The sequence below is a fragment of the Anolis carolinensis genome, chromosome 2 (assembly GCF_035594765.1).
Source record: "Anolis carolinensis isolate JA03-04 chromosome 2, rAnoCar3.1.pri, whole genome shotgun sequence".
Taxonomy (NCBI): Eukaryota; Metazoa; Chordata; class Lepidosauria; order Squamata; family Dactyloidae; genus Anolis; species Anolis carolinensis.
The window spans coordinates 4,673,732-4,689,818 of record NC_085842.1 but is presented as its reverse complement, the minus strand read 5'-3'; the positions used below and the strand labels follow the sequence as shown (position 1 = coordinate 4,689,818).

Genomic DNA, 16,087 nt, shown 5'->3' with positions numbered 1-16,087 from the left:
GGCATATTATATGTATTGTGGTATGATACCATAGTGCAATATAATAATTATATATTATATATAATATTACTAATAATAAAGCCCACAAACTTATGATACAATATATTATATAATACTAATAGTACAATAAACTCATGCCATATTATATGTATTGTGGTACGATACTATAGTAAATATAATAATGTATAATAATTATATATTATATATAATATTACTAATAATAAAGCCCACAAACTTATGGTTAGTATTATGTAATACTAATAGTATAATAAACTCATGGCATATTATATGTATTGTATGATACTATAGTGCAATATAATAATGTATAATATTACTAATAATAAAGCCCACAAACTTATGATACAATATATTATATAATACTAATAATATAATAAACTCATGGCATATTATATGTATTGTGGTATGATACTATAGTGCAATATAATACTAATAGTATAAATATAATAATTATATATTATATATAATATTACTAATAATAAAGCCCACAAACTTATGATACAATATATTATATAATACTAATAGTATAATAAACTGATGGCATATTATATGTATTGTGGTACGATACTATAGTGCAATATAATAATGTATATTAATTATATTTTATATATAATATTACTAATAATAAAGCCCACAAACTTATGATACAATATATTATATAATACTAATAATATAATAAACTTATGGCATATTATATGTATTGTATGATACTATAGTGCAATATAATAATGTATAATATTACTAATAATAAAGCCCACAAACTTATGATACAATATATTATATAATACCTATAGTACAATAAACTCAATGCATATTATATGTATTGTGGTACGATACTATAGTGCAATATAATAACTATATATATTATATATAATATTACTAATAATAAAGCCCACAAACTTATGATACAATATATTATATAATACTAATAGTACAATAAACTCATGGCATATTATATTTATTGTTGTATGATACTATAGTGCAATATAATACTAATAGTATAATAAACTCATGGCATATTATATGTATTGTGGTACGATACTATAGTGCAATATAATAATGTATAATAATTATATATTATATATAATATTACTAATAATAAAGCCCACAAACTTATGATACAATATATTATATAATATTAATAGTACAATAAACTCATGGCATATTATATCTATTGTGGTACGATACTATAGTGCAATATAATACTAATAGTATAATAAACTCATGGCATATTATATCTATTGTGGTACGATACTATAGTGCAATATAATACTAATAGTATAATAAACTCATGGCATATTATATCTATTGTGGTACGATACTATAGTGCAATATAATACTAATAGTATAAATATAATAATTATATATTATATATAATATTAATAATAATAAAGCTCACAAACTTATGATAAATATATTATATAATACTAATAGTACAATAAACTCATGGCATATTATATGTGGTGTGGTATGATACTATAGTGCAATATAATAATGTATATTAATTATATATTATATATAATATTACTAATAATAAAGCCCACAAACTTATGATACGATATATTATATAATACCAATAGTACAATAAACTCAATGCATATTATATGTATTGTGGTACGGTACTATAGTGCAATATAATAATGTACAATAATTATATATCATATAATAATTATATAATATATTTATATAATATTAATAATAATAAAGCCCACATGTGACTGAATGCAATTTGACTCAATGCTATGAAATCCTAAGCTTTGTAGTTAGGTCTCCTGGGCAGAGAAGGCTGAAGCCCTGGTGAAACTACAACTCCCAGGGCCCCATAGCCTTGAGCCATGGCTGTTAAAGCGGTACATAAGTGGGGTAAAGCTTCAATGTGGCTGCACCTGGAGTCCTCCAAGACCCAAAGGAGCAGCGAGGGAGGGTTCCTAGAGGTGTGACTTAGGGGGTGGGGGGAGAGGATAGGCTGGACCCTTCCCCATTTCCGGAAGGGCAAAGAGTGCTTTCGGTTTTGAGAGGCAGGTGGGTGGAAGAGGCGAGGAAGGAGGAGGACCCCCTTGGGGTAGGATAATGGGCCTGGGGGCTGGCAGGCTCCTTAGGGAATGGGCTAGGTCCAAAACACCTGGAGGGAGGGCCCAAGTTGGACCATGCCTGCTCTATTAGAAAGTGGGTGTGGCTTAGAGGGGTGGGCGTGGCTCCTGCTCAAGAGGGCGGGGCTGAGCCTCTCCCCTAGTCCAAGATGCACCGCTGGGAGGGGGAGGTGGGCGGGGCCACAAATGGGCAGCCAGGACTGGGATGGGCGGAGTTACAAGCTCTGAGACAGGGCTGAGCTTCTACCCCTGTCCTGGACACAGGGGGTGGGGCCTCTTCCCAAGTGCCCGACAGGGCTGGACCTCTATACCCCACCCCTGTGAACTAACAAGTGCCTCGGATTGTATACAGAGGCCCCGCCCCCATCCCTAGCCCCGCCCTTTAGTCCTAAAAGTCCTCTCAGGAAAGGTATAGAGGCTCAGCCCTATCTCAGGCTCTTGGAAGGAGGCCCCGCCCCTTTCCTTAGCCCCGCCCTCTGTTTCCCAACAAGCGCCTCAGGAGCAGTATAGATTCTCAGCCCTGTCTCGCGCTCTTGGGAAGAGGCCCCGCCCCTAGCCCCGCCCTTTAGTCCTAAAAGGCCTCTCAGGAGAGTTATAGAGGCTCAGCCCTCTCTCGGGCTCTTGGAAGGAGGCCCCGCCCCCTTCCCTAGCACCGCCCTCTGTGGGCCTTTTAGTCCAACCCCTTCTGCCTTTGTGCACCAAAAGCACAAGCAAAGCACCCCTGACAGATGGCCACACAGCCTCAATGTTGTTAATAATAAGAAATCATCACACAGTCCTAAATGCTTAGGAAGTGTTCGTGATTTTGATTTTGTGATATGAAGTCCAGTATCAGGTCTGTATTATCCAACACAGTCTGCCTCCCGCCCACATCCATGGCTGTTTCTCTAGGCAGCAACGCGCAGCCAGCCAACATGCCCAACAACAACAACACAAGCCACGCTCTAGATGGTCTAGCCACCATCGTCTAGATGGTCTTTGAAGGTCTCTTTGCTTAGCTATGGCCTTATGAGACCACCTTTTGGAGGCTTTTTGGGTTCACTTTCCATACCTATGGACCTATGAGACAGTCTAGATGGCCTCTGAGGGTCCCCTTCCTTAACTATGGTCTTATGAGATCGTCTAGATGGTCTTTGAAGGTCTCTTTGTTTAGCTACAGCCTTATGAGACCACCTAAATGGCTTTTGGGGGTACTTTCCATACCTATGGTCCTATGAGATAGTCTAGATGGCCTCTGAGGGTCCCTTTCCTTAACTATGGTCTTATGAGACCGTCAAGATGGTCTTTGAAGGTCTCTTTGCTTAGCTATGGCCTTATGAGACCATCTAGATGGCTTTTGGAGGTCACTTTCCATACCTATGGACCTATGAGACCGTCTAGATGGCCTCTATGGGTCCCTTTCCTTAACTATGGTCTTATGAGATCATCTAGATGGTCTTTGGTGGTCTCTTTGCTTACCTATGATCTTATGAGACCATCTAGATGGTCTTGGGAGGTCTCTTTGCTTACCTATGGTCTTATGAGATCGCCTAGATCGGGGTCCCCAAACTAAAGCCCATGGGCTGGATGCGGCTCTCCAAGGTCATTGACCTGGCCTCTGTCCTTTAGACTTAGGATTGACCTACGTTTGAAATGACTTGAAGGCACACAACAACAACAATTCTATTTTTTGACTATTTCATAGTCTGGCCCTCCAAAAGTCTGAGGGACTGTGAATCGGCCCTCCACTTTAAAAGTTTGAGAACCCTTGATGTTGATGATGACAACAACAATGATGGTACTGATGATGGGTTGTGTTGCTTTATGTTTGCTGCCTCTTCACAAGGAGAGTCAGCTTGTTGTTGTTGTTGTGCCTTTTGCCATGAGTAAGCCGCCCTGAGTCCCTTCGGGGAGATAGAAACGGGGTGCAAAAAATAAAGTTATTATTATCAGTTTGTTATTGTTATTTCCCCTTCTCCTTCAGGCAGCGCAATGGCATCAGAGACCCAAACTGAATCGTTTTTTCTTTGGGATGGAATGGAAGTTGCTGCTGCTGAGCCTTCTGTACTCTTGACTTTCGATGCTGAAAGAATATGTCCAATGGACCAAGTAAGAACTTGATTTTTGGAAAACTAGAATCTCCATAGCCATTTGAAAGCGTGACCCCTTTTTGGAGATTAATTGGCATTCAAACTATCTGGAATAATCATAACCTTTTTGTAAAGTGTGATCTTCCTAAGAAGAGTTAAAAACACGCTTGAGTCAATCCTTCTCCTTAGTGGTAAATATTCACAAGTATTCATGCAAGGCAACTTAGGTTTCTTGGTTGTTAGACTCATATCCCTGGTCTTGTCTTTGAACTGTTAGGAACAAAGATATGCCAATGCATAAAATATATAGCAGATCTTGAGAAGTGTTATTTCAGTTGCCCAAAAGAACCTCTACTCTCCCATAAAATATATTGCTTTTAAATCATACTCTCAAGAGACCAAAAATAAGTAGTCTTTGTTAAAAGGTAACATTGTTGATTTGCTTACAAAACTTCATGTCTTCAGCATACAGGTACATTGCTAATTGGTTACAAATTTAAGTGTTCTTTAAGCAATCTGTTTTAGTCTCTTCTCTATTGCATACAGACTAACACTCTCTTCTGTTGCATACCAAAAGACTTATTCGTACACTTATGTATCTGCCTTGAGTCCCCTCGGGTGAGAAAGGCGGGGTAAAAATGTTGTAAATAAATAAATAAATATGACTACTATAGTATACTCAACTGTACTGATTTCTAAAATGAAGTCTCAGTCTATAGTCCCAGATCTAGTCACATGGCCTGTAGTCCCTCCCATAACCTCAAACAACATAGAGCTAAGGGAAAGCTGCATATCAAAATATACGTACAATATAGTAAACCATCTCCATTATATACATAGCAAATGACCAGTAAGTAGGCTTGTAGAAGGTTGCTATTTCCAACACTTGGCCCTTTTCTTCTCCTATAAAAACATCCCGTGAAGATATTTTTAAAGAACTAATCAAGTCCTATTAGAGATGTTCACTTTATCGTTTGCATTTCCAAAGAAAGCAGTGGGATGTAGAAGGTACAAGAGAGCATATGAAAGAGATAATCATAATAATTATTATTAATAATAATACCAACACTTTATATTCCGCCCTATCTCCCCAAGGGGACTCGGGGCGAATCACAGTACACATACACAGCAAACATTCAATGCCGTTTGGACAGTCAGGACAGAACTGAACAGACAGAAAGGAGGTACAGTAGAGTCTCACTTATCCAACGTAAACGGGCCAGCAGAACGTTGGATAAGTGAATATGTTGGATAATAAGGAGAGATTAAGAAAAAGCCTATTAAACATCAAAATAGGTTATGTTTTTACAAATTAAGCACCAAAACATCATGTTATACGACAAATTTGACAGGAAAAAGTAGTTCATTACACATTAATGCTATGTAGTAATTACTGTATTTACGAATTTAGCACCAAAATATCACAATGCATGAAAACATTGACTACAAAAATGCGTTGGATAATCCAGAACGTTGGATAAGTGAGTGTTGGAAAAGTGAGACTCTACTGTATGTTGTCTGAAAGTCTTGGAAATTGAGCTCGGATTCAACCACAAGGGCACGGTGTTGCTCCATTCTCTATGATGAAGATCCATCAGGACTTCCTTTTGATCACATTATTTCTGGTCTTGTTCTTTATGGTGTTGTAAAATATCTCCCTCGCTTAATTAGCGGTACCTAATTTCTCTACTTACATTTTATAAGCTGTTTTCGAACTGCTTAGGTAAACAGTGAGCTGGACTTGACGGTCAGGTGCTCACCCCGACCGGGCTTCGAACTGGCCACCTTTCGGTTGGTAAATCTTATTACTGCTGGGGATTTACCAGCTATACTAAAGCTGAGCTGGTAAATTGTGATTAGAGAGGAATTCCCATTTTCTCCTTCCTTTCAGCGCCTGATCTCCTTTGACGAAGTGGCCATCCATTTTACAGAGGAGGAGTGGGACCTCCTGGATCCCAGCCAGAGGGCTCTTTACAGGGAAGTCATGCTGGAGACATATGAGACCTATGAGAATGTGGCCTCGCTGGGTAAGGATCCCTTTTGCCTTTAGTGAAAGTATCTTGTGTGGGGTGAATAGATCTTCTTGATAATTGTCCCTCTTCTGATCGGATGCCGGTATAGAAATGGGCAGCGCTGCCATGCCCTCTGGACATGCTTCCTGGGCCACACGGTGCCAGTCCTCAGCTTGGCCGATGCCTTTTTTAAAATACAAAATTCCATGTTTTGGAGATAAAAAGATATAGAGTTAGTTGTCAGACTTACAGAGTTGGAAAAGTTCCCCAAGGACCATCCAGTCCAACCTCATTCTGTCAGGTAGGAATACACAAAGCATCCCAAACAGATGGTCGTCAAGCTTCTGCTTTAAAAAAACTCCCAGGTAGCAGCATAATCCACTGCCAAACATACCGTGTTTCCCCAAAAATAAGACAGTGTCTTATATTAATTTTTGTTCCCAAAGATGCTCTAAGTCTTATTTTCAGGGGATGTCTTATTTTTCCATGAAGAATTCACATTTATTGTTGAACAAAAAAGTGAACATTTATTGTATACTGTACAGTAGTTGTCATCACAAACTAGCATAACCAGACAAACTGTGAATCCTATCAAGAATTTCTTGTTACTACCATTATTTCCATGTATAACACTCTATGGTACGTACATTTACTGATCCTGAATGCTCTGGTGTTCTGTTCGGTAGGCACTGGGCATGCTTCCAAACAAAAGCTTTGCTAGGTCTTACTTTCGGGGGAGGCCTTATATTTAGCAATTCAGCAAAACCTCTACTAGGTCTTATTTTCTGGGAATGTCTTATTTTAGGGGAAACAGGGTATGTTACAATCAGGAAGTTCTTCCTAATGTTTTGGTGAAATCTTTTTCCCGCTGCAATTTGAATCAATTGCTCTGTGTCCAAAATCTAGTTCAGGCATGGGCAAACTCTGGCCCTCTCTCCAGGTGTTTTGGACTTCAACACCCACAATTCCTAACAGCCAGTAGGTTGTTAGGAATTGTGTTACAAATAACTTTTAAAGCATAAGTTCTTTTTATGGCAATTTCAGTGTGAGAGGGTACATAAGGACTTTTGCAGAACATTTACACAAAGAATGACATTAGGCCAGTGATTCCCAAAGTGGGCACTACCACCCCTCGGTGGGCACTGGAGTGATCCAGGGGGGTGGTGATGGCACCTATTAGGACACGAGGGCGGGGCCAGGGGAGGGGCGGGGCCTCTTCCCAAGTGCCGGAGACAGGACTGAGCACCTGAGGCGCCTGTTAGGACACACAGGGGGCGGAGCTAGAGGAGTGGGCGTGGCTTCTTCCCAAGAACCTGAGACAGGGCTGAGAATCTATACCTCTCCTGGAGCTCTTGTTGGGACACAGAGGGCGGAGCTAGGAAAGGGGGCGGGGCCTCCTTCCAAGAGCCCGAGACAGGGCTGAGCCTCTATACCTCTCCTGAGAGGCCTTTTAGGACTAAAGGGCGGGGCTGGGGAGGGGGCGGGGCCTCTTCCCAAGAGCGCGAGACAGGGCCTATATATATTTGTGTGTTCACTTCCCCCCTGTAATATTTGCAAGCCCTATATATAGGTAGGTAAGAATATATTCATATCTATCCAGACATCTCTCTTTATATAGATAATTATATCTATATAGGATTTGCAGAGACTTGCAAACATATGAGGGTAAATTCATATATAAAAATAATGTATATGTATGGCTACAGATACACAGGTACATGGATCTATATATATAAAGGATTTGCAAAGACCTGCAAACATATGAGGGGGAAATTCATATATAAAATTATTGTATATAGATAGATACAAATATAAAGGTACATAGAGATTGCAAAAGCTTGCAAGGGGTTAATGTCTATATATATTTGTAGGAAAGTTTAATAAATATTTCAGGCAAAAATGCTTTCATAAGATTAATGAAAATATTTTTTTTTCTTCTTCCTGACTTGCAAGGGTGTCTTTCTCTTTTCAAAACATTCCCTTGATTAAGAGTGAGGGAGGCTTTGCAAAAGTAAACACACTGATAAGGGAGGAGAAGAGAGAAATAGATCACATATTGCAAGCAACAGCCTGCAGGCTACGTTGCCGACCTTGACCTGATTATAAGCCAGGGAAGGCTTTTTCAGCTCATAAAAGGGCTGAAAATCTCAGTTTATCTTCAAGTATATACGGTATTCATTTTTCATCTCGTGACAATTGTGGGAGTTGAAGTCCAAAACACTTGGAGGGAGGGCCCAAGATTGTTCTAATCTGTTATGGTCATTTTGGATCCTGATCCCGTTGTCAGAGGTAATCCAAAAGATTTTGGGTGGGCACTGAGGATTTAACATTCCTTTTGCATGTTGCTTAGAGTCTGAAAAGGTATCGTTGACCAAAATAAGAATAGCCAGGTTTCACTAGAAAATATGCCAAGAACATGTGAGATATCAGCCTCATTCCTGATTCGTGAGATTTATTGCAGTGGGCTGAGATGAGAGCTGTTCTGACACAGAAGGGGAAGGGACACTTGTCTGTTTTATTTATTTATCATGTCAGAAGCAAACCGAAGGTACAAGTTGTAATGTACCGTATATACTCAAGTATAAGCCGACCCGAATATAAGCTGAGGCACCTAATTTTACCACAAAAACTGGGAAAACTTATTGACTCAAGTATAAGCCGAGGGTGGGAAATGCAGCAGCTACTGGTAAATTTCAAAAATAAAATTAGATACCAATAAAATTATATTAACTGAGGCATAAGTGGGGTAAATGTTTTTTGAATATTTACCGTGTTTCAAAGAAAAACAGTAAGCTAACTCTGTAAGTGCATAAGTAGGGTCACCAAAAACAATATGGTATCAACAATAACTTTATAATCATCATTATTATTATTATTATCATCATCAACAACAATAACAACAACTTCCTTTTCTGAATTTTGGATTGTAATGTATGTTATTATTTATTGTATTGTTAAATTGTGTTATGATATGTTGTTTTATATTTTGTCATATTGTATGGTTTTGGGCATGGCCCCATGTAAGCCACCCCGAGTCCCCGTTGGGGAGATGGTGACGGGGTATAAATAAAGTTGTTTTATTATTATTATTATTATTATTATTATTATTATTATTATTATTATTATTATCTTCCGACAAGCGTTCAATGGGTGAAAGACTCGGGGCTATGTCTGTTTTTATTGTTGCTTTTATTGTTGCTTTTATTGTTTTTGTTGTTATTTTAAAGTATTGTTTTAATCTATTTTTGTAAACCGCTCCGAGCCAAACCGGGAGTAGCGGTATATAAGTTTAATAATAATAATAATAATAATAATAATAATTATTATTATTATTATTATTATTATCCTGCTCTATCTATCTCCCCCTGGGGACTCAGGCCGGCTTCCAACATAGTAACAGGCAAACATTCAATGCCTATATAAACAATGCAGGGCTAGATATAGCTCTATAATTATATATACTAATTTCACATTTGCATTTCACCCTGAAAAGTTTGTAAATCCTCTCTATATATATTTATTATTTATTTATTTATTTATTACATCACTTCTACCCCACCCTTCTCACTCATCAGGGGACTCAAGGCGGCTTACAATATAAACATACACATCAAATTTAAAAATCCATCAAGATTAAAAATTACAATAAAATTAAGAATATACATTAAAATATACATAATTATACATTTAAATATACGTATATGTGCTTTTCCCTCCTGCAATATTTGCAAGTCCCATTTATCTATGTTTACATCTATCTAGACATCTCTGTGTGTGTGCATATTTAAAAGGCCTATATCTATATTAATATCTATCTCTCTATATATCTATCTATACATTGCTCTATATATAGAGAATTATATCTTTATAGGACTTGCAGAGACTTGCAAACATGTGAGGGAAAATTCATATATAAAATTAATGCATACATATAGGTACAGATATACAGGTACATGGAAATCTCTAGATATCTATATGTATATAGGATTTGCAAAGACCTGCAAACATATGAGGGGAAAATTCATATATTAAATTAATGTATTTGTAGGGGGAAATCTATATATTATTTACAAGCTTTGAGGCATGCATTTGCCCACGGAAGAAATGCAAGCAAAGCCCTCTTAAAAACAACTTTGGCCTCTTTTCTCCTCCCCTTTCCCGCCTCTTTTATTTCTCCCTCTTTCAAACTCTAAAAGTAGCCAGAAAAGGCTTTTTAAAACTTCCCTCCCTCTCCCAAAAAAACCCACTCCATTTTTGTTTCCTTAGGAACAAAAAGAAATACACACCTTCTGTTGCTCTCCTTTCCCTCCCTTTTGACTCAAACGTTCTTGCAATAATATTAATAATAATAATAAATCCTGCAAATTTGCAAGAGTCTCTCTTTTTCTTCCCCTTCCACCCATGCAATCTTTTTCTTCTTCCTGGCTTGCAAGAGGTTCTGTCACTCACTCTCCTTTCGCTTTTAAAAACATTCCCTCCTTGTCCCTCTCACTCTTAAAAAATAAGATTAACTCCAGCCTGGGAGGAGAAGAAAACATACTGTGGCCTCAAGGCTCGGCTGCTGGCTTGACCTTGACCCGATTATAAGCCGGGGGAGGCCTTTTCAGCCCCCAGACAGAGATAAAAAAAACTTGGCTTATCTTCAAGTATATACGGTATTTGAAAACACAAAGTTAAAAAAACTTGGCATTGTACTAAATGTCCTTTGACCAATACCTGGCCACTTGGAGTGCCTCTGGTGTTGGTATAAGAAGGTCCTCCATTGTGCATGTGGCAGGGTCAGACTGTATTGTAGTCAGTGGTCTGTGGTCTGCTCTTCTCCATACTCGCATGTCGTGGACTCCACTTGGTAGCCCCCTTTCTTATGGTTGACTCTGCATCTCCTGGTGCTTGAACGCAGTCTGTTCAACGCCTTCCAAGTCACCTAGTCTTCTATGTGCCCAGGAGGGATTCTCTCTTCCGGCATCAGCCACTGATTGAGGTTCTGAGCTTTAGCCTATCACTTTTGGACTCTCGCTTGCTGTAGTGTTCCTGCGAGTATCTCTGTAGATCTTAGAAAAGCATCTCTAGATTTAAGGCATTGGTGTGCTGGCTGATATCTGAACAGGGAATGGGCTGGAGATGTCAATGCCTTGGTCCTTTTATTGCTGGCTGCTACTTCTCGATGGATGTCAGGTGTTGCAGTGCTAGCTAAACAGTAGGCATGGGTGAATTAATTGGAATGTCGTAAATTGGAATAAAATTGTATTTATTCCGATTTGCGAAAGGAGTTCCGACGCGCATTAGCGTGTTGGATTTAACCCCCGATTACGACGCATTGGAGCCCATTCATTTAATGGCCTCGTTATTTGTTCGGATAGATGAGGAAGCATTTTGGAAGCAACCAGCCATGGAAAGAAGAAGTCAATTCTTAACAAAGAAGAAAAGGCATTTTTTTGGAGCGCAGTAGGAAAGAGGGTTGTTGTTTTTTCTTTTAAAATTCTAAAATAAAGGAGTAAAAGAAGAAACGTTTATTTTTTGAGAAAAAAGTGGGGGTTAGGAGGGGAAAGTGCTTATTTTTAAAATCTGATGCGTTTTATTTTAAAATCAAGGAGCTAGAAGAATCTCCTTGATTTTTTTTTTTTAGAAAAAAAGGGGTTGGTGGTGGGGGAAAGGGCTTCTTTTAAATATCTAGTGCATCTTATTTTAAAATCAAGGAGCTAGAAATAAGCGTTTATTTTTTGAGAAAAAGTGAGGGTTGGTGGTATTTTGGGTAGGGGAGGGGAAAGGGCTTATTTTATGTTTGTTTGTTTGTTTGGCCCTCTCAAAGCACTGCATGACCCATCATTTCCAGAAACCCTCTCAACTGGATTCCCCAAGTCTGGGGAGCCCAGCCAGGTTACACATAGCTGAATCCTTTGGGTTCAAGCAAGACCCTCTCTTGGTTTGTTTGTTGGTTTGTTTGCTTGGCCTCCTCAAAGCACTGCCTGTCCCATCATTTCCAGAAAGAAAATCAGCTGGATTCCCTAAGTCTGGAGACTCCAGCCACATTACATAGCTGAATCCTTTGGGTTCAGGCAAGGCCTTCTCTTGGTTTGTTTGTTTGGCCTCCTCAAGGCACTGCATGTCCCATCATTTCCAAACCCTCTAAGTCTGGGGACCCCAGCCACGTTACATAGCTGAATCCTCCGGGTTCAAGCTCTCTGCCTGTTGTGTTTTGTTTGGCCTGAGACTCCTTAAAGCACTGCACATCCCATTGTTCCCAAAACAATTGTCCATTGTCCTCCCTTCGTCTGGGGAGCGGCAGCAATGTCACATAGCTGCTGAATCCTTATCTCTGCTTTCTGTTTTGTTTTGTTTTTTTAGTATGGCCACAGAGCCTCCTCAACGTCCCATCGTTCCCGACAATCCTCTCTGCCGCTCAAAACATGACGCATTCCAGTGAAAGCGGGTCGGGTCCGACGTCTGTCCAAGTCTCTGCCTGTACTTCGCAAGGCAGCAAGAAGGGGAAGGGGCCAGCCAGCCATCAGGGACATGAAACTGTGGGTGGTGGAGGTGGTATTTCAGCCACCTGTTCAACTGCAGACATTAGACCCTCCCCTAACCTAACGCAGGAAGATGATGTTGTTGTCTTGGAGCTTGAGATGGGGCCCAACCAAGAAATTGTTTGCCTCACCCCCACTCTTCTCTCATCTGAGAGTGAGGAGGAGGAGGAAGACCCTTCCAATCAGGGTCCTTCTGAGGAGGCCTTGCCAACACCCACCCACCCCAGCCCCGCTACCATACCAAGGTCTCGGGGCGCTGTAGCGTTGGGAAGGCCGAAGTCTTCTCTCTGGGACCATTTCAGTGTACATACCCAGCGTGCCAATTTGGCAGTTTGTGGGCACTGCGGTGCCTACATCAGCAGAGGAAAAAACTTGAAGCATCTGTCCACCACAGGGTTGAGGGTCCACATGAAGAGGCATCACCCAACAATTCCCTTGGGGGGAGAAGCCATCAGCCGCTGCAGCAGCAGTCAAAGCACTCCCACTTTGCCTTCTGTCGAGGGCAGGAGACAGACTCAGGCCACCTTGAATGTTTGCGGCTTTGTCACGGGCAGGAAGAAAACGGGGAACACACTGCCCACCCACCAGCAGATCACCCAGAGTGTGGCAGAGATGATGGTTCTTGACCACCAGCCCTTCCGTATGGTGAAGCAAGAAGGCTTCATTCGCTTGATGAAACTAGTGTGTCCCTGGTACAAAATCCCCTCTCGCACCACCTTCTCCCGAACTGTGATACCCAACTTGTATGAGGGCTGCAAGCAACGTGTTGCGAAGATGTTGCAGTGCACCATGGGAGACTACATCCATTTCACTTCCGACATTTGGTCGAGCTTAGGAGGACGGCATACCTACCTCTCTCTAACAGCACATTGGTGGGAGAAAGAAGGAAGCCTCGACACAGGACATCGTTGGGCCCTCCTTGGGATGGAGGTCATAGATCAGGACCCCAAGGCTGAAACAATCTGCCAGTGCCTCGAAAGCATGATGAGGGAGTGGATGCCACGCAGGAACAAGGCCATGAAAACGGGGTTCATGGTGACCGACGCCGACAAAAATATGATAAGAGCAGTGGAAAGTGCCGGATTTACCAACGTCGGCTGCATGGCCCACTTGCTCCACAACACCGTTAAAGATGGTTTCAAGGGCACAGCCACAGATGAACAGAACCCTGGCCAAATCAGTCTGTTGATAGAGCGCTGTCGGAAGATCGCTGGCTATTTCCACCAGAACAGCAAGGCAGCCCAAGAGCTGCGTGAGAGGCAGATCTTGGAAGGCCTCCCGCAGCACATGCTGCTGCAGGACATCTCCACCCATTGGAATTCAACATACAAGATGCTGGTACGCATGGTGGAGCAGCAGAAGGCGGTCCACGGCATCTCCCTGACACTGGTTGCCCCCGTAAGCCAGTTGGTGCCAAGCAAGCAAGAGTGGGACACCATCTCCCAGTTGGTCGACGTTCTGAGGCTCTTTAAAAATACCATTGATACCCTTTCCACCACAAGAGCCCTACTCAGCCAGGTGGTGCCTCTCGTCTTAGGGCTGAAGAGGCGTTTGGATATGTTAAACTCCCCGGCTGGGCCGCTGACACCCCAGGTCCAGGAGATTGTGAGGAAGTTGACCCTTGCTGTCTGGAAACGCCTGGAGCCGCTGCTAAGCAGCAAGGTCCATATGCTGGCAGCCATCTGTGATCCGCGGCTGAAGGACACCATCTGCCGCAAAGACTTTCCAGCATGGAAGGTGCAGCTTGTAACCCTAGTGAGAGAGGCATACACAGCCAGGGTGGGGGATATTGCCCATGTCGCCACACCTCCAGAGATGCCCGTCATCCCCAGCACAAGTGGCAGTGCCGAGTCCGACCGCCCCAAGGTGCCGGCCCAACAGTAGCACCAGCAGCGACGGGCGGGCACTTTATTTGAGGAAATGGTGGCCATATTAGTACAGGCAAGCACATCTTTGTCGGCCAAAGTACACATGATCGAATCTGCTGAGTATTCGGTCAACCGTTACTTTGAGGAGCCACAGGAGCCTATCTCCTGCGATCCGTTGGCCTACTGGACTGGCCAGAGCCATGTTTGGCCGGATCTATCACACGTCGCCCGCAAGTTTCTCAGCTGCCCTCCCACCAGTGTGCAGAGCGAAAGGGTCTTTAACATTGCGGGAGATGTTGTCACCCATCACTGGAGCTTGCTGGATCCCCTTTTGGTCGAGAAACTGGTCTTCCTGAAGGCCAACCTTTTGAATTTTCCCGAGATGGATTTTGACAACAGCAACGTCTCCTAGATCGAGAGACATCCATTTCTCTCTGCAGCTCTTACTTTCTGTTATGTTTGTTTCCAAGGCAGATGGGTCCGTTCTCCAATTTAGCAAAGCAGACCAGACCATGTTCCTGTTGTAAAATTCCTGTTTTATCATATTACTGTTTTATCTTTTGTATATTTAGAATTGTATTTATGTTGTTGTTTTTGCTCAGTTATGCTGTTCAGGCTTTGCCCCATGTAAGCCAGCCTGAGTCCCTGCAGGGAGATGGTGGTGGGGTAAAAATAAAGTTGTTGTTGTTGTTGTTGTTGTTGTTATTATTATTATTATTATTATTATTATTATTATTTCTTCTTCCAATTTTTTCAAGGCAGATTGTCTGTCACCGATGTTTCCTAGGCATACCAACTCTACATGGAGACAAACAGCTGCCACTGTCTCTCCTTATCTTACATATTCTTGTGAGCCCATAATGCTAAAATACTTCTTTTCTGGGAAATCACGATACCATACCAACGTGTGTGTTGACTGCAATGCTTTTCTGTTAATAAAAAGTGTTCCTCTGTTTTCAAAGAAGTCTGTCGGGTTGTGAAATCTTGTCCTAGCTGTCCCTGATTTGGACATCTCTCATGCCTGTGGCCACTGGTCAGGCCCGGCCAGAGGTCACGCCATTGGCCATGTCAGAGAAACAGGTGGTAGGGATTAATGATGATGACTCAGGCCTTCCAGGACTCACGTGATGTCTTTGGGTAGTTGTGGATGGGTTTTTCACAAAAGTACTTTTTCTGCGGCCAACCGGCCACATACCACGGGCAAAGGGAAGTCGGTGGGTGAAGAAACAGCCACAGCTCACATAAAGTTGTGTAAGAGGGTTGTAAAGCCATGTGTCTCATGCTGATGCTGAGCTGGGTTGGGAGTACATCTCGTCCTTGCGGAAGGGGTAGCTGTTGGATTGCTGATCTGGGGCTGCCTAGGCCCTCGGGGACAACATGACGTCCTGTCCCTGGAAAAAACTATCAAATCCTGTGAAGGCAAATTCTATGGAATTGTTGGGAAAACAAAGCCCCCGCATCCAAGGGGGAAATGGAGAACAAACATCCTGCCACCCACGCCTAAGA

General features: G+C 41.6%; 1 protein-coding gene across 1 annotated transcript; it reads left to right on the top strand.

Annotated features, from left to right (window-relative positions):
- The first annotated feature begins 1,666 nt into the window (after positions 1-1,666).
- Positions 1,667-15,272, top strand: LOC134296882 (zinc finger BED domain-containing protein 4-like). Its single transcript, XM_062972890.1, has 3 exons — positions 1,667-4,196; positions 6,069-6,204; positions 12,535-15,272. The coding sequence occupies exons 1-3, from the start codon at positions 4,080-4,082 to the stop codon at positions 14,595-14,597; spliced, it is 2,316 nt and encodes a 771-aa protein (XP_062828960.1). The 5' UTR covers positions 1,667-4,079; the 3' UTR covers positions 14,598-15,272.
- The last annotated feature ends 815 nt before the right edge of the window (positions 15,273-16,087 follow it).

Excerpts from the sequence above, each read along its gene's own strand:
- LOC134296882 (XM_062972890.1), top strand. The coding sequence starts at position 4,080 with ATGGCATCAGAGACCCAAACTGAATCGTTTTTTCTTTGGGATGGAATG. Across the intron at positions 4,197-6,068 it reads GAATATGTCCAATGGACCAA|CGCCTGATCTCCTTTGACGA; the intron begins GTAAGAACTTGA and ends CCTTCCTTTCAG. Across the intron at positions 6,205-12,534 it reads TGAGAATGTGGCCTCGCTGG|TATGGCCACAGAGCCTCCTC; the intron begins GTAAGGATCCCT and ends TTGTTTTTTTAG.